The 20,894-nt window shown below is 35.2% G+C and overlaps 1 protein-coding gene across 4 annotated transcripts in view; it reads right to left on the minus strand.

Annotated features, from left to right (window-relative positions):
- LOC118263163 (uncharacterized) overlaps positions 1-20,894 on the minus strand; it is a 104,704-nt gene that overhangs the window by 63,447 nt on the left and 20,363 nt on the right. For all 4 annotated transcript variants that reach the window (XM_035574978.2, XM_035574997.2, XM_050704588.1 and 1 more), the window contains exon 8: positions 6,222-6,255. In XM_035574978.2, coding sequence (XP_035430871.2) covers positions 6,222-6,255 — 34 coding nt within the window. The remainder of the gene's footprint in view (positions 1-6,221; positions 6,256-20,894) is intronic.

The following is a 20,894-nucleotide window of genomic DNA, read 5'->3' on the forward strand; positions in this document are numbered from 1 at the left end:
TAACTGAGTCTTAATTTACAAGTAACTAAGTAGTAACAAATGGTATTGTATTGATTTTTATACTGTCCTTTAACTACATGAAATAAATCCAACACAATCGATAAATCGTCATTTTAAAAAATCGGTTTCTTTCGAAGCGGGATTCGCTTCCTTCCATCCTTAATGACAATTTACATTCAATCAGTTCCAGAGAGTATACAAATACTACGTAATCAGTTCATTCAAAATATGTGTTTTAACTTGCAACACTTTTTAATGTCGTCTTTAGTTAAAGCCCCATTAAAGGGACCCGCAACAGTTTTGTGCAACGTCTTTAAATTTAATGGAATATTAGCGATAATGACGGATTAACTAATGTCGAATTTAAAGACAGTTTTCTGCAACTGACAGTCAGTTGCAGAAAACTGGCAAAAAACGGAACCCTTATAGATTCGTCATGTTTGTCTGTCTGTCTGTCCGTCCGTATGTCACAGCCATTTATTTCCGAAACTGTTGAGCCTACATAGTTGAAACTCTGTAGGTTGATGTATTTCGATAACCGCTATTCGAATTTTGAATAAAAATTACTAAATTTAAAAATTAAAGGGTTTTTACATCCATACATGGAACTGATTCAAAAAAAATTTTTTTCAGCTAACATACCCGTGATGGGTGTCTATGGATATGTCTTTAAAAAAGACATAAAGGTTCCCAAAACCATTTTTCGTCAAAATCAACCGTTTGAAAGTTAGACGCTTCCAAAGAGGAAAAATGAGTGCCCCCCCCCCTGTAACTTTTAAAATAAGAGAGTGAAAAAACAAAAAAAAATATATGGTGTAGATTTCAATAGAAACTAACAACGAAAATTGGTTTGAACGAGATATCAAAAACCGTAAATATAACTTTGTCGTTCATACAAACACTATGTAAAACCAAGTTATTTTGTAACTTTTATAATATGGCATCTACTTGCTGTTACGGAACCCTTCATGGGCGAGTCCGACTCGCACTTGGCCGGTTTTTAAATATATCATTTGACGTTCCATTTCAGCTAACATTTATTTTAAACAATTTATGTAGTCTATGAAATGACGAAAAAGGTTTAATATGAAATGACGAAAAAGGTTTAATATATTTATTCCTATGAATAGTACTCAGTAATTAAATACTATTATATTATAATTACATCCTACATTATATCTGTCTGGTGTTGCTAGTGGTTGTTAACACTAAGGAAGGCCTATGTTTGGCAGGAAGCTGATCTTCGGCAGATCCAGTAGCGAAGAATCTCAAACATATCAATAACTATGTGAGGCCATCAATGGCTCTATTTCTTCGAGTTTGTTTGTAAATTGAGTATCTCGCAAATGTGTAAAGCTTTAGAAATCCTGTATCTCACACGAAACTCTTCTCCGTCATGTTTTTCAAATAAATTTATCCTATCTGGAATTACACGACGTCGTCGTGGAAGGAGCGAATAAAGATGAAAGGGACAAAATAATACTGTAATAAAGTAAAAAAATATTACTAGCACTATTTACAAAAGAATTCAGAGTTTAATAACAAGTTTAATGGATGTTTGACTAGGCATTAAAAATTATAACCCCAAACTGTCAATTTAATGCTCCTTTAGCGCTAATGACGTTTTGTGCAACGTAAAAAATAGGCTAAAGTCCCGATTTGACGTTTCTTTAATTAAAGTTAATCCGGCATTAAAATGAGATAGAAATACTTCTTTGTGCAACACTTTAAAGCTTCATTAATATTTAAAGTCACTTTAAAAATTTAATGATCGTTCCTGCAACTGACTGTGACTGATTAAAAATTATAACCCCAAACTGTCAATTTAATGCTCCTTTAGCGCTAATGACGTTTTGTGCAACGTAAAAAATAGGCTAAAGTCCCGATTTGACGTTTCTTTAATTAAAGTTAATCCGGCATTAAAATGAGATAGAAATACTTCTTTGTGCAACACTTTAAAGCTTCATTAATATTTAAAGTCACTTTAAAAATTTAATGATCGTTCCTGCAACTGACTGTTAGTCATCGTTGTATTAACTTTGCGCTGAAGGTTTTTGAGGTCCGTTTTAGTCCAATTGATTATCCCAAACGAATAAGTGAGGACAGGGATGGCAAAAGTGTTTATAGCTTTTATTGTATTACGCGAATATAATTGTGTTTTTAAAATAGTATTTAATCTATGTTGGAACTGCTGTTTTAGCTTCTGTTTGATTTCTTTGTGGTGTATTGTAGTAGACTGTATGTAACCTAAGTATTTGTAGGTATCCTGCTCATCCATTGGTTCTATATGTTCGCCTGTAGTTAGTGTATATTGGTGTTGGTAGTTCTGTCCTGCTCTTACTGAGTTTATTTTGCATTTATCTATGCCGAATTCCATTTTAATATCATTTGTGAATGTCTCTGTCAGGTCTGCTAATTGTATAAGTTGATTTTCAGTTTTTGCATATAGTTTAATGTCGTCCATATACATTAAGTGGTTCAAAATAACATTCTGCTCGTCGGTTATGGAGTTTAGTGGGATTCCTAATGAGGTGGTATTTAGTAATTTTGACAATGGGTTAAGAGCAAGACAGAACCACAGTGGGCTAAGTGCGTCTCCCTGGAAGATTCCTCTTTGTATTTTAATTGGGTTGGTGTTTATTGTTTCGGTCGGGGTAGTGAGTCTTAGTACTGTAGTCCACGAGGACATTACAGTTTTCAGGAAAGTGACTATAGATGGGTTTATTTTATACATGTCTAATACTTGAGCTAGCCAGGAGTGGGGAACTGAATCATAAGCTTTCTTGTAGTCTATATACATGGTAAATAAGTCGGATTTGGATTTCTGTACATTTTTTAGAACAACAGAATCTATTATTAATTGTTCCTTGCAGCCTTGACTAAACCTTCGACATCCTTTCTGTTGCTCAGCTAAAATCTTGTTTGCGTCAATGTGCGTGTATATCAGTTCAGATATACAGGATGTCATGATTTTGTACAGGGTCTGCAGGCACGTGATGGGTCTGTATTTTGCCGGGTTTGATAAATCATTATGGTCTTTAGGTATCATGAAAGTTGTGCCAGCCGTTAAGTAAGAAGGTGTTAATTCTGGGTTCTTAATAAATTTATTTATGAAATTGTAGAGATGACAATGGATTGCTGTGAATTTTTTATACCAGTAACTATGAATGTGGTCTGATCCGGGAGCTTTCCAATTGTGTAATTTGGACAGAACTTTGTGAAATGTGTCGACGGGTATGTGTTCAAAAGACATGGGCTGTATGCCACTTGAAAAGTCTGACTGTAACCATTCTGCTTGGGAATTATGTTCAGTAGGCCTTTCCCATATTCCTGCCCAGAAGTTTTGTAGGGACTCTGGATTAGGTATAGTGTGTTCATTGTTTCGTGTAGTGTTGTGTCGGTTATTATTTGTGGTTGCCTGTTTCATGTTGCGATAGAAGAGTTTTTCGTTTTGGTAAAATTGAATATTTTGTTGTTTCCTTAAAGTACATGCGCTATATCTTTCTAGTCGTCCGTTCACGACAGATAGTTTTTGTTTCAGTGTGTCAAGGGTGTGTATGGGTTGTGTGTTTGGTTCTTCGTGGATAGTGTGAATTCTGTAGTGTGTTAAGATTTTGTTTACGTGTCTTTTCAGCTTTCTGCTCCTACTACCATTTATAAACTGTGTCAGTCTTCCTATCTTCTTTCGTAAATCTTTTACTTTTCGCTCGAGCCGCCGTTGCCATTTCGGTTTATGCTCTGATTTCGAAATACGGAATGATTCTCGTGGTTCAAGTGTTATCCTTGCTCCGTTTAGTTTTGCAGCCGTCCATGCGGCACAATAGATAATAGTCTGAAACGTGTCAAAGTCTGTGTTACTATCAATGTTTTCTGGGAGAATAAATTTATTAAAATAGTTGATTAATCTTGCAAGGTTTTTGGACGGTTTCTGTTTGGGGATATAGCTCCTATTAATGGGGCTGGTATTTTTGTAATGTGTAAGTGCCTGTTGAAAGGTTTCATCTATAGATAATTCTCGTTCTAGGTTTATTTCTGGGTTAGGTACCGTCTCTATAATGTTGATTTCAGTGTTATCCAATGTTTGTGTGTTAGGTTCATCAATAGAGTAAAACGTGTTGTGTGCTAATTGTGTATTGGGAATATTATTACTTATAGCTTGTGTGTCTGTGTATCTATTATCTTGTGAGTTAGGGTTTAGTAAAAGGAGTTCTTCAGCTACTTGTGCCTTTAATGAATTTAATTTATCGCTACTGATGTATTTATTATTAATGATTGCTCTTCTTTGATCTGCTACTCTCTGTTCGGTTAGGTGGGCGAGTGATGGGAAATTACTGATGAAATCATCGTACATCCGTTTTCTATACACTGTTTCATTTCTGCCCAAATCTGTAACTCTATAATAAGACCGCATTATACCTTCGTTTTGTTCGTTTGTCCATCTCATTCGAGACTGTGTTTTGTTTTGCGTAATATGTGTTTCTGTAGTTCTAGGATGTAATTGTAACTGTGTGCGTGTTTGGTGTGTATGGTCTATAGTATTCTCTGTTTGTATATTATTGTGGTTTAGTTGTAGTTGATCTAACTCTCTTTTTACTTCGTCGCGTATGGTATCTATTGTTTGTTGTGGTAAAAGTTTGTTATTTATAATAGCTCTGCGTTGATCTCCTACTCTTTGTCGGCTAACCTGCATGTCTGGGAATTTTTCTATGAATTTTAAGTGAAGTGGTTCGAGATAGGTCCGTTTATCTGTGTCTAATAAAGTTAAATGAAAATAAGTGCGTAGAATGAACATATTCATTTCGGGTGTCCATCGCCTACGCTTACTCGAGGCACTTGTAGCGGGTGCAAGCTCACTGTCAAAGTTGACATCTCGCACAACGCTATCAAGTGTAGTGGTGGTAGACAAGGTGGATTTACTCCTTGTCATGTATGAGGGGCGAGTTGAAGGGATGGATGAAAATAATGAGATGGTATCATCGCCCGTGGAATCGGCTGTCGCTTCTTCGCTGTGAGCCCGCCTGGTCAACTCACAACGATCAGCTGTAGCATGTTTTTTGGTGGGAGCCCGCTTGCTCAACTCCACACCACCGATGGTTCGCATACTGTGGCATCCAGCATCGGCTCCAGATGCGCCCCGGCGACCCCCGGGAAGCGACCGCAAATTATATGCTCTATTACTCATCTCCATGTTGGGTTACCCTGCCTTGTTAGCCGCGTAAGTTTTTACTCCTGTACAGTTGTACAGTACGCGTGTCCGCCCCCCACGTAAGCTAGGTGTTCAGCTTGGACGTAAGGTTGGATTTTAGGGGGCTTATTATTATTATTATTACAGCATCAAGTTTATTATTATTACAGCATCAAGTTAATTATTACAGCATCAAGTTAGTAAAACGTTCAAACAAGATGTCAATTCAATACAGACACTTCATATTTATAAAACCACGATATATTCCGAAAAAGAGTAAAATCACCTTTCCCAAAACTCGGAGGCAATTTCCTTTCTTTCTTAAACCGCTTTCTACCTGACGTGCCTGCCAACTGCCTTTAAGATTTCATATTACTGTTCAATTTTACTTACTTTAGAAAATCTTTAAGAATTTACGTGAAAAGACTTCGAAACTTCGCTTCATTTCAAAACTAAATTGACTTCCAATAGCGTTATAGAATTGGATAGATAAGACAGAAAACCTACCTAGTCTATAGAATAAGGAAATATTGAATGATTTGTATTACAAAATCATAGTAGTAATAAAAGCATACTTTTTAAACATGTTATCGTCTCATAGGTTATTTTTTAACACGATGTGCTCCACAGATATCTTATTTCACGTAAGTATACTTACGAAAACCAAATTAAAACAAATTAATAATAAGTACACAATTGTTTGTATCTGCCAAAAATTCATTTACCAAAAAATTTTTTATTGTGTGCTATCGATATGATATAATTAATTCAGTTTTGACTATGTTAAGTTACGCCTAACTAATACACTAGTAAAGTCTGTAAAAAAAACAACATGACACCAATACTTATTTAAGCAACTGTTTCAATTTGGAGCTGTAAAATCTTGAAGTAACATTACAATTTTACATGAAACAAGAATGGCTTGAAGTACTTAATATTATCTTAGCAGGTACCTTTATTACAAATGTGAAAGTAAGCAGTGTGCAGTAGCGTTTGCATGAAAATGGTAATGATGATGAGAAAACAAGCGACTTACCTGCAGCATGCTGTTGTTGCTGAGCAATCGCCCTCTGAAATAAAAGAAATTAAACGTTTTAAGGAATAAAATAAAAAAACCAAAAAATAATCAAAATCATAAAAGTATGATATGTGGCGTCGTAATAAAACAGCAAAGATTTAAAGTAGTAAGAAAAGACAAAATAATTTTTACAGAGCAATCGAGTAAAAATAGAAATGGTGAATATTGCAGAAAAAAAAACATTTATTTGTACAATTTACAAAAGCATATAATTATATGGTTAAACTTTGTATCCAGTAATCTAACTTGCACTGACATCTTAAACGAGCATCTTGGAAGACAAGAGCCATTGAATGAGCGGTGCTAGTCTGATGGGCTAAGTTTAACAAGTTTGCAGATGTTATCAACTGCAGTTACGTCCTCGTAAACTTAAACATGGCTAACAATGCGACAGGCTCGCGACAGGGGCTCTATACTCAGGACCGAACAATGGGAAGCTTTGTTCTCTGTCGTTGCCAACCAGTGCAACGCCTGTGTCAGTGATCTTACCGCATGTATAGGGAAATCCTATTGTTCCCACTACTGATTCCAATTATTTCTTTTCTTTTCTTTTTTTATAAAACGTTGCCCCACATTATTATTTTCTCCTGTGTCGTGGGTGCGTTTACAAACATACAAGTTCACATGCACATGACACCCAGACCCGAAACAACAATTTGTGGATCACACAAAGAGTTGCTCCGTGCGGGAATCGAACCCGCTACCCGTTGCACGGCAGCCAGTTGCCCAGCCACCGCGCCAACCGTGCAGTCAAAAGTCAACTTGAGAGAACAGTCCCACAAAGACTTACAATTTATCAAACTAATCCCACTAATCAATTACATCGAATTACCTGTCAATTGCATGCCTACAATTTCAGGTTACCTACATATCTAGGACGATTCATATCACGAATACTACAAATTGCGAGTTTAATTAAGAATATCTAATGTATTTATCGATTAAATAAAAATACAGCACAAACAAGCCTTAATTACTGTGTAATAGAGTAACGAACGGCATTCAAAGGCAATAAATAAAATAAAGTAAATATTGCAATGAACACAAATAGATTGATGAGCGTCCATACATTACCGGTCCGTATTTGCTCCCTCTTATTTATTTGATCACCTGCATTGAAGGTTGATGAATGAATGCAAATTGAATAAACATCCCTATAATAACCCGCTTGTATTGAAGTTTCATGGACGGATATTAAAATAAATGTATCATACAAGTTTAAATGGGACAGCCATTAATAATTCTTATTACCCTTGTGTATTCCTTATTGTTTACGCTAGAAATGTAGACGATACATGCAGGCTTTAAATTGACCTAGTAGTACAACAGCTTTTAGGATATTTATTTCTTATTGGTTCATTTATCATCGACATCATCAATTTTCCTCACAGCCTATTGCACTTGATCTTTGACTGGAGCAGAATCAGCTAACGTGAGCATTTATATCTATCAGAAGTTAAGTAGTCATTTGATATTCAGTGTCTACTTCCAAGTACGTACTATTAAATCACACAGGTGCGTTCACATACGCAGAGCGATCAGGCCATTAATTCTTAAGGAAAAACTAAGTCAGAAGGTACAAACGTTGACGACCTGTCATGATAATACCCAATCGCATAAAAGAAACCTATGTGAGCATCTGACAACAATAAACACAAAGTGCAGTAACCTTTAGTGACCTATCAGCATTGTCATTCAATCACACAGCTAACAGACATCTCGACTGTACTGGCAGACTTTCCTTTTTGCAATTGAAACATCCTGATAACAGAGAATAAAGTACATCTACGTACATAAGTACGTGTAATGTAGACTAATAAATGAGATTGAATTGTCTATATTTGTAATATTGAAATAACCGCTTTTTAATACGTAATATGAATACGAATTACAATACTTGAACCAAAATAATATTTTTAAAATTTTTGTCTATTTTATCTCTGAAATGGCTGGACGGATTTTTACGCGACTTTTATTGGCAAGTAGCTGACGTACTAAGGAGCACAATCACGTCACAAAATCTGTAATCTGCGAAGGAACAGCCGCAGCCATCAGCTAACGAAACATTGTAACAGAAGACATGAAACGTAAACATTTCTTATAACAGTATTAAACCTATTCTTAGTTTATCAGCCAAGACCGATAACGTATTGTGCAAAACATTTTTTATTTTTGTTTTGACAGCTCCGATAATACTTTCCAATAAATACGTGTTATTTACTTGACACGTAAAATAAAATCTATCAATACATAGCAGGTACATTAGAATACAATTAACATAATGTATGTATTTAAGTCATTATGTATGTAAATAGTCGTGATTCATTGATATGATGTCTTTCTTGCCGATTCAATGTGTATTCTGTGTACTGCGTGTTGGAATACACGGCACAACAGAAATATCGAACATTTACTAACTAACGCATTCCAAGTCACGTAGGTAAAATCAGAGAGAAAAACAATATAGGCTGTACCAGGCATAACCAGAAGCTGTATTCGAGATAACAAATAAAATATCGCTTACCCAGAAGAGATCTATAACGTTTTCCATGAAAAATATTCGCACCTATATAAAAATATGAGTGAACGATTCAAAGCTAATATTAAAGTACACAGCGCCTATGACCAATCGTACCGCAAAGTTATAAAAATCGCAAAAGTAAATTTAGTTTGAAGGAAACTTCAATTATCTAGATATAAATGATTGAATTTGTGTTAAAATTCTACTAATTTTTAAGCTTATTTACTTCTCGAAGCCATAAGGAATAATGTATTTAAGAACTCGTATTCCAAAATTCGAATTCAAATTCAATTCAATTTACAATACTATTCGTATTTGGAACGAATTCTTCGAACATTTTAAAGTTACGCAGAACTCTACGCGAGAATTTTTATTTACATTCTGCGTGAAATATTCGCGAAATGATTTTTCTCGAGGAGATATTGAAATTATTAGGAAACTTAACGGCACGGTGAGATTTATTAGAGTTCCTTTAGGATAAAACTTGAATGTTTACGCGTACAACAGTATAATAACTTGAACTTGAACAACTCAAGTCTTTTGAAGAAGAAAGTAAAATAAATCAAATAACAATTAACATTAAGTAAATTATAATGAAATATTAAATTCTTCATTATTGTGTTCTATTGACTGTGAATATCTTTACCTATAATTATCTACATATTATACACAATAGGTATTAACCTATGTTACACCTATATCTATGTAATTTCCAAGAGATGTCTTCAGCAATAGAACAAAAGCACCTGCCCCAGCGGGCCATCAATTTCTAATAGTCCTCTATAATCCATACCCGTATTACTCAACCAGTCTAGGAGACAGCTAGCATTCATTATAATGACCATTTCCGCATTAAACTGCATTCATGATCTTCGTCTAGTATTACGGGGAAGATCCACTGCATCTTTATATAACCACATGTGGCCAGTTGATGAGCAGTAGTTTATTTAAGTTCCTTTATTTTTTATGCTTATATGGCTAACCCATACTATATTGATGAATGTAACCTGATAGAAGAAATATTCACATTTGAGTTTAAAAGCACTCAACTTTTAAAATAATATTTTTGCAACAGACCACAAGCAATGTGCAATGATCCATAGACTAAGGGTCTACTATATCCAATACCATCGAGCTACGAATTGAATTAAACGTATCAGTTATAGCGTGATGTTTTATAGCCTATAACCTTCCTCGATAAATGGACTATCCAACACAAAAAGAATTATTCAAATCGGACCATTTGATCCAATTGTGAGCTTAAAAGATTGAAGGAGTTTGTCATGAAGGGTAGTCTCAGGATGTTGCAAACTTTGTATCTTATTGTAGAACAGACAAGAATTAATTTAGCTCTGAAGTTTCTTCCAAACTGTCAGCATTGATCCTCACATCCAAAAATATTTGAACTAATGTTTACGTAATCCGAATGTTGTTGAAACTTTGATTTATTGAGAAAAAAATATAGTTATATTTTTACCAAGGCTGTGTTTTACGAAATGGAAGGCGATGTGACATTCGAGATTAGATCTTTAGGAAGCTGCTTCATCACAAACTTAAGACTGAACGAACTGGGTCAATAGACTAGACATTGTACTGGCGATAGCGACCTGATTCACAAATTAGCTTACAAATTACTGATATCAAAGAGTACGGCTTAGATAACGGGTTAGGCAGAAATTAAGCATTAATTTACACACTCAAAAAAGGGACAATGGATCTGTATAACCTACACCTTTCAAGCTCTATCCTAAAGTTCAATACGAAAACAATTATTACCTCTTCTCGTCATTTTCACGAGCACTAAATGCGGCTATTAATTATTTTTCGACTGGACAATGGAAACAGTTTAAAGGGGAAAATCAATGGCAGACATGTTTTAGGTTGAAATTGTAGTAGGTATAGGTATACCTATCCTGACCAAACGTCCCGTTTTGAACGAGATTTACCGTATACCATGTACCCTATAATTGTATGTAGGCACACTTAGTGCAAACGTGTATTAGTTTGAAATATGACAAAGATCTCATATAAAGATAATTTGAAACGAAGAAAATTATTAGTAGGTATTATAATTATATTTCGCAAATACTCGTTTGGTTTGTTATTTACTGAAATTGATGCAACTAAACGGTTTAAGCAGCTGGTTAAATACAATCAAGTAGTCAATGGTAATGCTTTCACACTCAAAACCATAATTTAGGTTTAACTCTAAAATACACGTTTTGCTGAATAAACATAATAAAATTTACAAGTTACTTCGAAAGAAAGACAATGTTAAATGAACAATTCTTTATAAAAGGATTTAAAAGTGAGAATGAGTATTTGAATAACACATAAGGAATTGTATCGTCTGTAGGTGCGTATTACATTGAGGCTCGCTTTTCACTGAATTTCAGCAAAAATTTGTTCTTCTCATTCAGCACGTAATTCTAAATATGATACAAATCATCATGGAGTACTTATACTCTATTCTTGTAATTTTTAAGTCAAGCTATACATGACCTGATCCGGAACCAAATACCAAAAAAGAACCGCATTTAAGTTTGTGACCATTCCATTAAACATAATGATGACAAAGCATTGATTGTATTAAAACAATATACCTAATACTGAGCACTTGGAAAAACTACATTCAATTGATTTGCATTTATATGAAGGTTACAACGAAAGCATTGTTTGTTTTTATTAGATGATTTTTTATAAACATTATAACAAAACATGGCGGTACAGAAGATAGAACGTCTGCAGGGTAAGTTAGTTAATCAATAATATTATTATGAGCCTATAAAGTCGCGCCTTTGTCCCACGGGTATCGATGGAAACTAGGCAAATAATTTCAGTCTATTATCATAATATAGCTAGACCTACAGGCTGGACAAGCCTAACCTAGATCACTCTTGTCATAAGTACAATTTACTAACAAAATTCTGAGAACACACAAAAGCTAAGTTTGAATTCTAATCTCGATTGTTTGGTGTTTATCTACACCGATTTACAAAAATACTCACGGCATATCGTACTGAAAAGTGGCCCAAGATTTTCATCAAGATAATCGCGGTAACAGTGTCAACAACCGATTGTCATCACTTGAATACTATCCAGTATCCTAATATTTACGTGTACTAAAAAAATGTATCTGTATAACTTGGTACCAAGTAAATGAGCTCTTGATTTAGACTACATGTAAGTTTGTTTAAGTAAAAATTGAGGGCAAACGGTTTGAGTAAATATAATGACAGATTAAGATGGCCAAATGGATTATGAAGTTAGTTACTATTCCATTATTTCCAACCATTTCATCAAAGTTTTGCGACGTCAAGTTTATCATTATATACTGGTATAAAATATTTTAGATAAAGTCAATTTTATGGTAAACATTATGGTACGTTGCTTCTGAAGGACGTTTGCTTATCATGAAGCGTATTCAAAATATACATAACTTTTCGCAAAAAAGCAATACTTTTGTAGGCAAATAATTTTCTTTGCAATTTACCTTTACATCTACATTTCATGCAATCAAGACAAAAATCCTTTCAGACCACTTTAAGTAGCTAGTTAAAACTGATTAGTTTATAATTGTCATTGACTCGTCCCGTAACGTAATCATGAATCGACGTGTGCGCAACTGGCTATTTGAAGCAGGAACAGATGCATCGCTTCAAAGGACATGTTGCGTCATGATGTGCACTTTGCCATGTTGCCTATGCTATAACGCAAAAGCTATCAATCTTAAGCATATGTAGATAGTTCTAATTGTAGCACCACGAACATACTTCGTTAATAGTCAAGAATAAACAAGTCAAGTGTAAATAAATTTGACAAATTGTTGACACCAAGTATTAGTGGTGATTAACAACTGTTATTAAATTTCCATTATAAATATGACTGGCAATGTTTGGTCTAGGCCTTCTACTCGCATTTTTGTTGAAAGAAATACCCGCGACGCAAATTACGTGAAGGTTTTACTTCTAGATGTCCTACCACTAATCCTAGTTTTACTAGTGCACTTCTAGTCTGGGAATAATATAATTGATAGTAAAAAAACGCGATATTAGACGTCATTTCTTAGTCTTAGATTTTAATATCATAAGAAAATGACGCAATGTGCGATAAATAAAAGAATACTGAGAAAAGACTGTGTTTACGAAAACTGAGATTTATTTATAAAATCATAATCGTCCTTTATTGCTTTAGAGGAGATAAGCATCTTAATAACTTAATCAATCAATATTTTGATGGATTGCGTGAAAGCAATAATATCACGTTTCTAATATATTTTTCGAAGAAATACTTATCAATGTTCATAAACCTTGTGTGTAATGAAAACCGTTTATTAATAAGAGACAACAATAGGAAGAGATCACATCGACTTTGATATCACAAATATGTATTTCACTTCATTATTCAGGGCATGACGTCATCTTATTTACTTTCCGATAATTATGAAATGACAATGACATTGTGATATCTATACATTTGTACATAGAACTGATATTCTTGTGATACGGGTTACTTCGATATACAAACCATACGACAGATTACTGTTACGTATATTTAAAACAGTGGCTCAGCTTATTACAAACAAATGATCGTCAATCATGATAAGGACAAAAGTATACTGAGATAAGAGATAATGTCGTAGTATTATCCGGTCAAATGGTTGATCAAATCTCACGTGGAATTTTATGAGTACATTCCGAGATTTTTAGTATATACATTAAAAACATATTAGTATTGTAAACAAAGTTATCACGAAACTGCTACGTCTGATGTAAACAGTTCGGTTAAGGCCTCGGCCTCGAATTTTGCGGGCAGCGGGGCGGCGGCGGCGGCGGCGCGGCAGCGGCAGGATCTTTTGCGTATAATCAAATGGACCGGTTTTCGAAAACAGCGGCGCGGGAGCGGCGCGGGAGCGGGCAACGAGCGGTGCACTCCAGTCAAGCGGTGACCGCCCGCGTTGCGCGTCTGCATTGTAGTATAGTGTTGTGTACCTACATTTTTTTTTGTGACGTATCAAAATGTCCTCGGACGTGCAAGAGCAAATGATTTCGGCAATCTTTGAGAGGACACCCATACGGAACAGCAAAGATGTGAACCATAAAAATAGAAGAAAAATTAACCAATTATGGGAAGAAATAAAAAACGAACTGAATATTGAAGACTAAAGCAAAAACTGAAATCACTCTTGATAGTTTCAAGAATATAGTCAAAAGTTTCTACACTCATTCTAGTGTAGTCGTAGAATTTGTCGGGATTTTGTCTCTGTTCTTCATAATTTCGATAAAACTCGCCATTTATTTTCCTTGCCCTATAGTAGGTCTTCTTCTTTTGCCCACAGTAAATCGAGCGTTAGGAATAAATTTGAATCAAAAAGATTTCGTTCGCTAATAAAAACAAATATCTCGACAACACAACCACGAACACAACACTACACCGCTGTAGTGCCGCGCGATCTGCCCGCTAGTTTCGAGAACGGGTCCGCCGCCGCCGCCCCGCTCCCGCTCCCGCGCCGCCGCCGCCCCGCTGCCCGCAAAATTCGAGGCCGAGGCCTAATAAACATATCCGCATATTTTAGCTTTTTGCACGAACAAAAGAATAAGCAAAGAAAACGAGTTCGATAGAAAAAATCCGATTTGATCTAGAAATAGATATTTTTCCTCATATGCAATGGAATGTGAGCATCAAAATTCATTCACAACAACACAATTGGCTCTCGCGACAAAAATATGTAAAACGATTTTTCATTTGATTGCTGTGAACGTCTTTCACGAGTAAAGTATAAAATCGTCATTAATTTTTCCAGCATTTCCACACTCCGTTAGAGTTTTCCTTAAACGACAATAGAATGTGTTTTGAATAAGTATCTATGTAATGTAATCTATGCTATGTGACGTATCTATGCTAAATGTATCTTTATGAATTCGGGATCGACAGGTTAAGCCTCCCGTTTTAAAATCGAGGTCACGAATACAATACGAAACAAAGAACGTGGAGGTACCCAAAAACTTGATGTCGCAATGTTTCATACGAATACTTTCAGCACACAGTGTACATATACATCTATGTACAAAATTATCAGTTGTGTTTCAATAATAACATTATCAATGCGAGCACTGATTGCATTCAACTATGTGTATTTATAAAGTATTGACGAGGCAATAGATCCACTCGAAATTGGTGGCGTATATTTTCTATATTATTATTTTTAAATGAACAGATTGCTGCGATACCGTGTGACAGGACAGACTTGTTATATGAATATTAACATTAAGTGCGTAATTTTAAAAGCAAAGTAGCCACATAGGAAAACATCATCATATTATGTAAATACAAACAGCGCTTGTAAAACCGTGGCCTCGCCGGTGTCGTACATGTTATTTTCTGAACAGGAACGCGTAGGCAAGACAAGGACTAAGGAATCATACCATAGTTCAGCTCTATTAAAAAAACAATAAAAATAAAACACTTAGCAATAAATCACGGCAACATAATACAGCGATAAAAGCGACATAATTTATGTTTCAATTACGTTAACAGACACGTTTTATCAATCAAACATTTGATTTCCTAGCCAATTGGCAATATATCAAGCAAATAAAATATTATTTTAAAAATAGTTTCTTAACTAGTTCAAATTAATCTCGTGAACATTATAACTAATGCACGTAAAATGCACTAGGAGTATGATTATTTAATGAAGCATTTATTTAAATTATATGCTAAGAATAATTTCAAATTGCCTTAGTAAGTTAGTTACCTGTTGTTGTTGATGTTGATACTGTGCTGTCACAAGTCTGATCCCACTGAGTTCCAGGGAACGCGGATCCAAGGAACGACTACGCGGTTTTTCCGAATAAAACACATCTTCGTCTCTTTTCCCTTTTTTCCATCTAAAATAATTGGCCATGTCGCTCCATTCACTTTTACAAACACTTACACATTTGTGTACATTTTAAATATTTAACATATTTAACGCGACCGTCATAGTACACACATTTTAGTGAAACCGCGGAGGTTAGACCGCGAAGGCATCTCTTTAAGTACTGAGAGATAACGTCGCCGTCACGAGACGTCGTTATTGTTATGCAACGCTGGAGTATGTAAACGACCGATATCCGCCGGTGTCAGCCTCGTTCCGCAACGGAACTGGGAAATCGATCGGGAGATGCGCTCGCGCTGCTAATCTGACCAGCTACCACGCACGCACCCACCGCTTAAGTGCCCCGCTCTGCGCACACACAATGCTTGACAACTTAACACTTATACATCGATATATTATTGGACAGTGGAGTCGTGATGTCTTTATTTAGCCCAGCGTTTACTTTCAGAAAAGTTTCATGATTTAATTATTGCTGTTGTAATATTTTCTATTATTGAGTTATCATCACGCACAACTGGGTAGAGTGAGGCACTGGTAGACTGTGGTCGAGTGTACTTTCTCAATGGTATAATTATTGTGTTGTCTGCGAGTCCAGACAGGACGAGCCCGGTGCTCTAGATCCTGGGTTTGACGCGCCACTTGTACGATTAATACAAACCGTGTGATCACGAATGTAGTTTGCTAGTAAACATAACGCGCACGAGTCTGTATACAAAAGAGTAGGTGATGTAATCAAATCAATTTAAGGATAAACGCTACGAAACAACTGCATATGTCCGTGTTGCGTGTTGATATTAAATTATGTAAACACAAATAAATAACTCCTCACCGGGAAATATAACCTTAATCAAAGCATAGATATTCTGTATATTGAAAATAATTACTCAGGTTAGAATGATACAAACAAGGAAACAATTACAATCCTTCACACTTAGTAGTGTTTACTATAATATGTAAGATATAAGGAAAAAAAACGTTTACTGACCATAATATTATAACTGAATTAAAGACTTTGCAGCATAATTTAATCGTAATCTAGTTTAACCTTCTCGTGAAAATATTGTGTAGCTATCACAGTAATAGGCAACAGATATAGGAGGCATAAAATTGCTAACTGATGATAGAAAGTCACTGCACTATGCGCATTTACGGCTGCGAGTGGACACGATGACGTCGAGACAGACAAGTGGGCGGTATCTTACATACGGTAGTCAACTATATCGTATATGTATATATATAGGCTAATACAATAAAATGAAATAATAACAGATACACAATATATCGAGAAAACGATATACACATACAAATTGTGTAACTACCGTACCCAATACCATAAAAATAAGTCATCCACCGTAGGCTGCATCATCACTTACCATCAGGTGAGATAGCGGCCAAACGTCAATCCATTGAATGTAAAAAAAAAAAAAAACTTCTTTTAATAACCTACAAGTTCATTACGGAGTATAGTTACTAGTTAGGTGTTATTAGTTTCATTATAATGAAATATTAAACACATCAATGTGATTACATTGTGTTATAAAATTAGAATTGTGATACGACCGTGAACCTATGATCTGTGCGTGATAGAGATGATAAGAAACCCACTACATCTGTGTTGTGTCGACAAAATCCAATAGATAATAGGTATAAAAATTGCGGCTAAATATGTTACAATAGAACTAAGAATACACCTTAGCAAATTCCTAAAAAATATTGTCAGGTATTTCCTGTAATTAAAATCGGTGTAACTTGGTCCTAACGTAGCGTAAGCGAAATAAAAGAATGCGCTTTTGCGATAATTCTAGTAGACTAAGGACTTGTTTCACAATGTCTGGGTATCCCCTATGTATGAACTTTGAATTAAGAACGTAATTTGTATGCTTATCTATATAATTATTATATATTATATAGCTACTTCCGCGCGGTTTCACCCGCTCTGCTTGGCTCCTATTGGTCATAGCGTGATGTTTTATAGCCTATAGCCTCCCTCGATAAATGCACTATTCAACACAAAAAGAATTATTCAAATCGGACCAGTAGTTCCGGAGATTAGCGCGTTCAAACAAACAAACAATCAAACAAACAAACTCTTCAGCTTTATAATATTAGTATAGTATAGATAAAAATGAATTGTTGTTCGTTAGTGTCGCTAAAACTCAAGAACGGGTGGATCGATTTAGACAATTTTGGTCTTGAATTATTATTATTTGTAGAAGACCAGGAAAGGTACAAAAGGTGAGAAAAAAATTATTTAGGCGGTACGAAGTTTGCCGGTTGTCTGTCGGTAGTCTGTCATATAATTTTATAGGAAATTTATATGAAAGTGATGAAACAGGCAGGCAATAAGAAACAAAAATACTGTAGAATTTATATTATAGGTATGTATTAGCAGTCAACTATAACACTCATAATTTTTGCCTTTGATGCTCTGCACCCTCGCGTGTGCTACAGACGGATTATGAAGAAATGAAGAACTTAAACTTCTAAGTAGAAAGTAGTGAAGGTACCTAATCATATCAAAACTCTTTAAAATATAACCCGCTATAAAAAGGTTGTCTAGAAGAAATCCCCACTGTGTGTCAAGTACGCATATTACTTAAAATGTATGTTACCTAGGCTGGCTGCTGCCTATGTGTACAATAAAGCAAATATAATTAATTAAATAAATAAAAACTAATGTTCCTTTCAATCTTTTCTTTCAATATTATAAAGGCGAAAGTTTTGTGAGTTTATGTATTTGTTTGTTACTCAATCACGTCAAAAGGACTGAAGGAATAAGGGAGATAGATTATGAAATAAAAAACAATTTTAACAAAAAAAAACCGACTTCAAAAAATAAATACATATTCAAATTAATATGGAAAACACGTAAGCTACTTTTTATCCCACGAAACGCAACGATGAAGCTATAGTAATTCAATAAATTCCCTCTTTTGCGCATTTCCGCAGTTCGGGTTTCAAATGTCGTCAGTACAAGCAATTTGATGCTCCTTAAAGAGGTAGGGGTTAGGCAGAAAAGATCATAAATTTATATAGTACACTCCCACTTTTTACCAGTTATCATTAGTTAGACGTAATAAATTGTAAATGCTTTCATCGTTTGAACATTTTATCGGACTACGCAATAAAATCTGGCATTAAGCCGACTGCTGTCAGTTATATTAGTTGATATTAAAAATAATTTGTTTACCAACTAACCATTTGCAGAAATCACCGCCGCGCGGCGTATAAAAAATAGAGCGAGAATTTATTACTGTAAACAGATGATTAATTATCGTTATTAATGTTTTATTTATTTATTGATCTCCACGCAATAAATGGCGGAAAGCCGAGACATAAAGAGTAAAAATGTGTTATATCAGCACCTTACTCTTCACTTAACGATTTAATTTAAGGGAACGACGGGGACGACCCCATCAACTCAAATTCCTAACCCCTAAAAGGCCGACAACGCACTTATAACGCGTCTGGTGTTTCGGGTGTCCATGCGCGGCGGCGATTGCTTACCATCGGGTGATGCGTCTGCTCGTTTACCGCTGTATAACATAATGACGGGAACATAATATAATGAATCCTCCGCATTGCGCCTCAGCGCGCCATTTCTAAACTGTTGATAAAACCCAAAATGTTTATTTTTATGTATAAAGTAAAACAGTATAAACATTCGTATCGATTGACCCTATGTTCTCTGCTAGCTTAGGAAAACTTATGGAACCCTAAGCCTAATTTGCTATTATAAAATGCCATTTCTTAAAAGATATGTATCTAACTCAGTGGGCTACATTTCTATCTATAGAGGCTTCTAATGAACAAGAATTCTTTAGAGAATGGCCTGAGGGATTCTGATAGACCGCAGCCAGATTAAAACGAAACTTAAGGTCATTTTATCGAAAAATTAAATTACCATACCATACCACCGTGACCAAGGAACCAAGGAAATCTGTTCATTTTATGAAATAATACTTTTTTTATAAATACTTACGTATAAAGAAACCCTAACTGCCAAGGTTTGTAGGTTGATTAAGTTTTTTCTTTCTCATTAATCTTTAATCTTAACGCCCATGATATAATTTATTTGTTCTATAAAATATGTATATCTGCAATTTAAATATTAATAGATTCAGCTACTTAGAAATCCAGAGCTGCGGACTACCTAGCGGTTTTACCGGCTCAAAAAGCAGAAGTAGGAAACGGGTGGTTTTTAGTCAGTAAGAGTCTGGTACTCTCTCTCGCCTCACCCAGGGCGGGAGAAGACATTGGATGATTATTGACCCTTAAAAAAAATGGCACTTCGAAAATTAGCCAAGACGTGCCGTGATTGAGCTAAGTACGAAGATGGTTGGTAGACCACAGCTGACGTTTCTCACGAAACTTTCTGCCTCGCACATCTAACCTTTGGATATCTATAACCGGCGATATTTCCGAACCGATACGACCTTCAAACCAAAAGAAAAGAGCGTATTCCTTTTTAAAGGCCGGCAACGCACCTGTGCCTCCTCTGGTGTTGCAGGTGTCCTTGGGTGGCGTTGATCGCTTACCATCAGGTAATACTTCTACTCCATTCCATAAAAAATGCCTACATACCATTACATACATACATTACTTAACATACTCATAACAGACATACCTACATAAAACGGGTCGTTCTCTTACAGAAGGGATCATCTCAGACATCACTTACTATTTTGTAACCTGACTAATCAATAATTCTATGCAAACTCTTCGACTTAACAATAAAGTGACCATATTTCACTATTTCAAACATTTACTGTAATTATCTCAATCAGCATCAGCTTCTTTTGTCATCTACCGATATTTTATTTTCAGTTCCAGTCAAAGTATTCCATTCGTAAATCGTCTCACACTCATGTATCCCAACTAATGTCCAGCTTTTGATTCTAAAACATGTGCACATAACTTGTTTAAATTTTAACACGTTTACCTACAGTTGAAAAGGAGTTACTAAATTTTAGTGACTTAACATCGCGTACCGGTGAAAATTCAAACGTATTTTCTACATAAGTCTAAAACAAAACTTAAGTATACTTTATACCACTATCAAACAGTACACATTAACACTACAACACGTGGTGTGTGCCAAACTTTTGATAATGTTGTTATATTAATTAATTAATAATAATTAAATAGTTTCTCACACGTATTTCACGATAATACTAGCATCCCGACCGTACTTCTCACTTTCGACCGACCACAACAGAATAGATTCGAT

Source organism: Spodoptera frugiperda, chromosome 25 (assembly GCF_023101765.2).
Source record: "Spodoptera frugiperda isolate SF20-4 chromosome 25, AGI-APGP_CSIRO_Sfru_2.0, whole genome shotgun sequence".
NCBI classification, from domain to species: Eukaryota; Metazoa; Arthropoda; class Insecta; order Lepidoptera; family Noctuidae; genus Spodoptera; species Spodoptera frugiperda.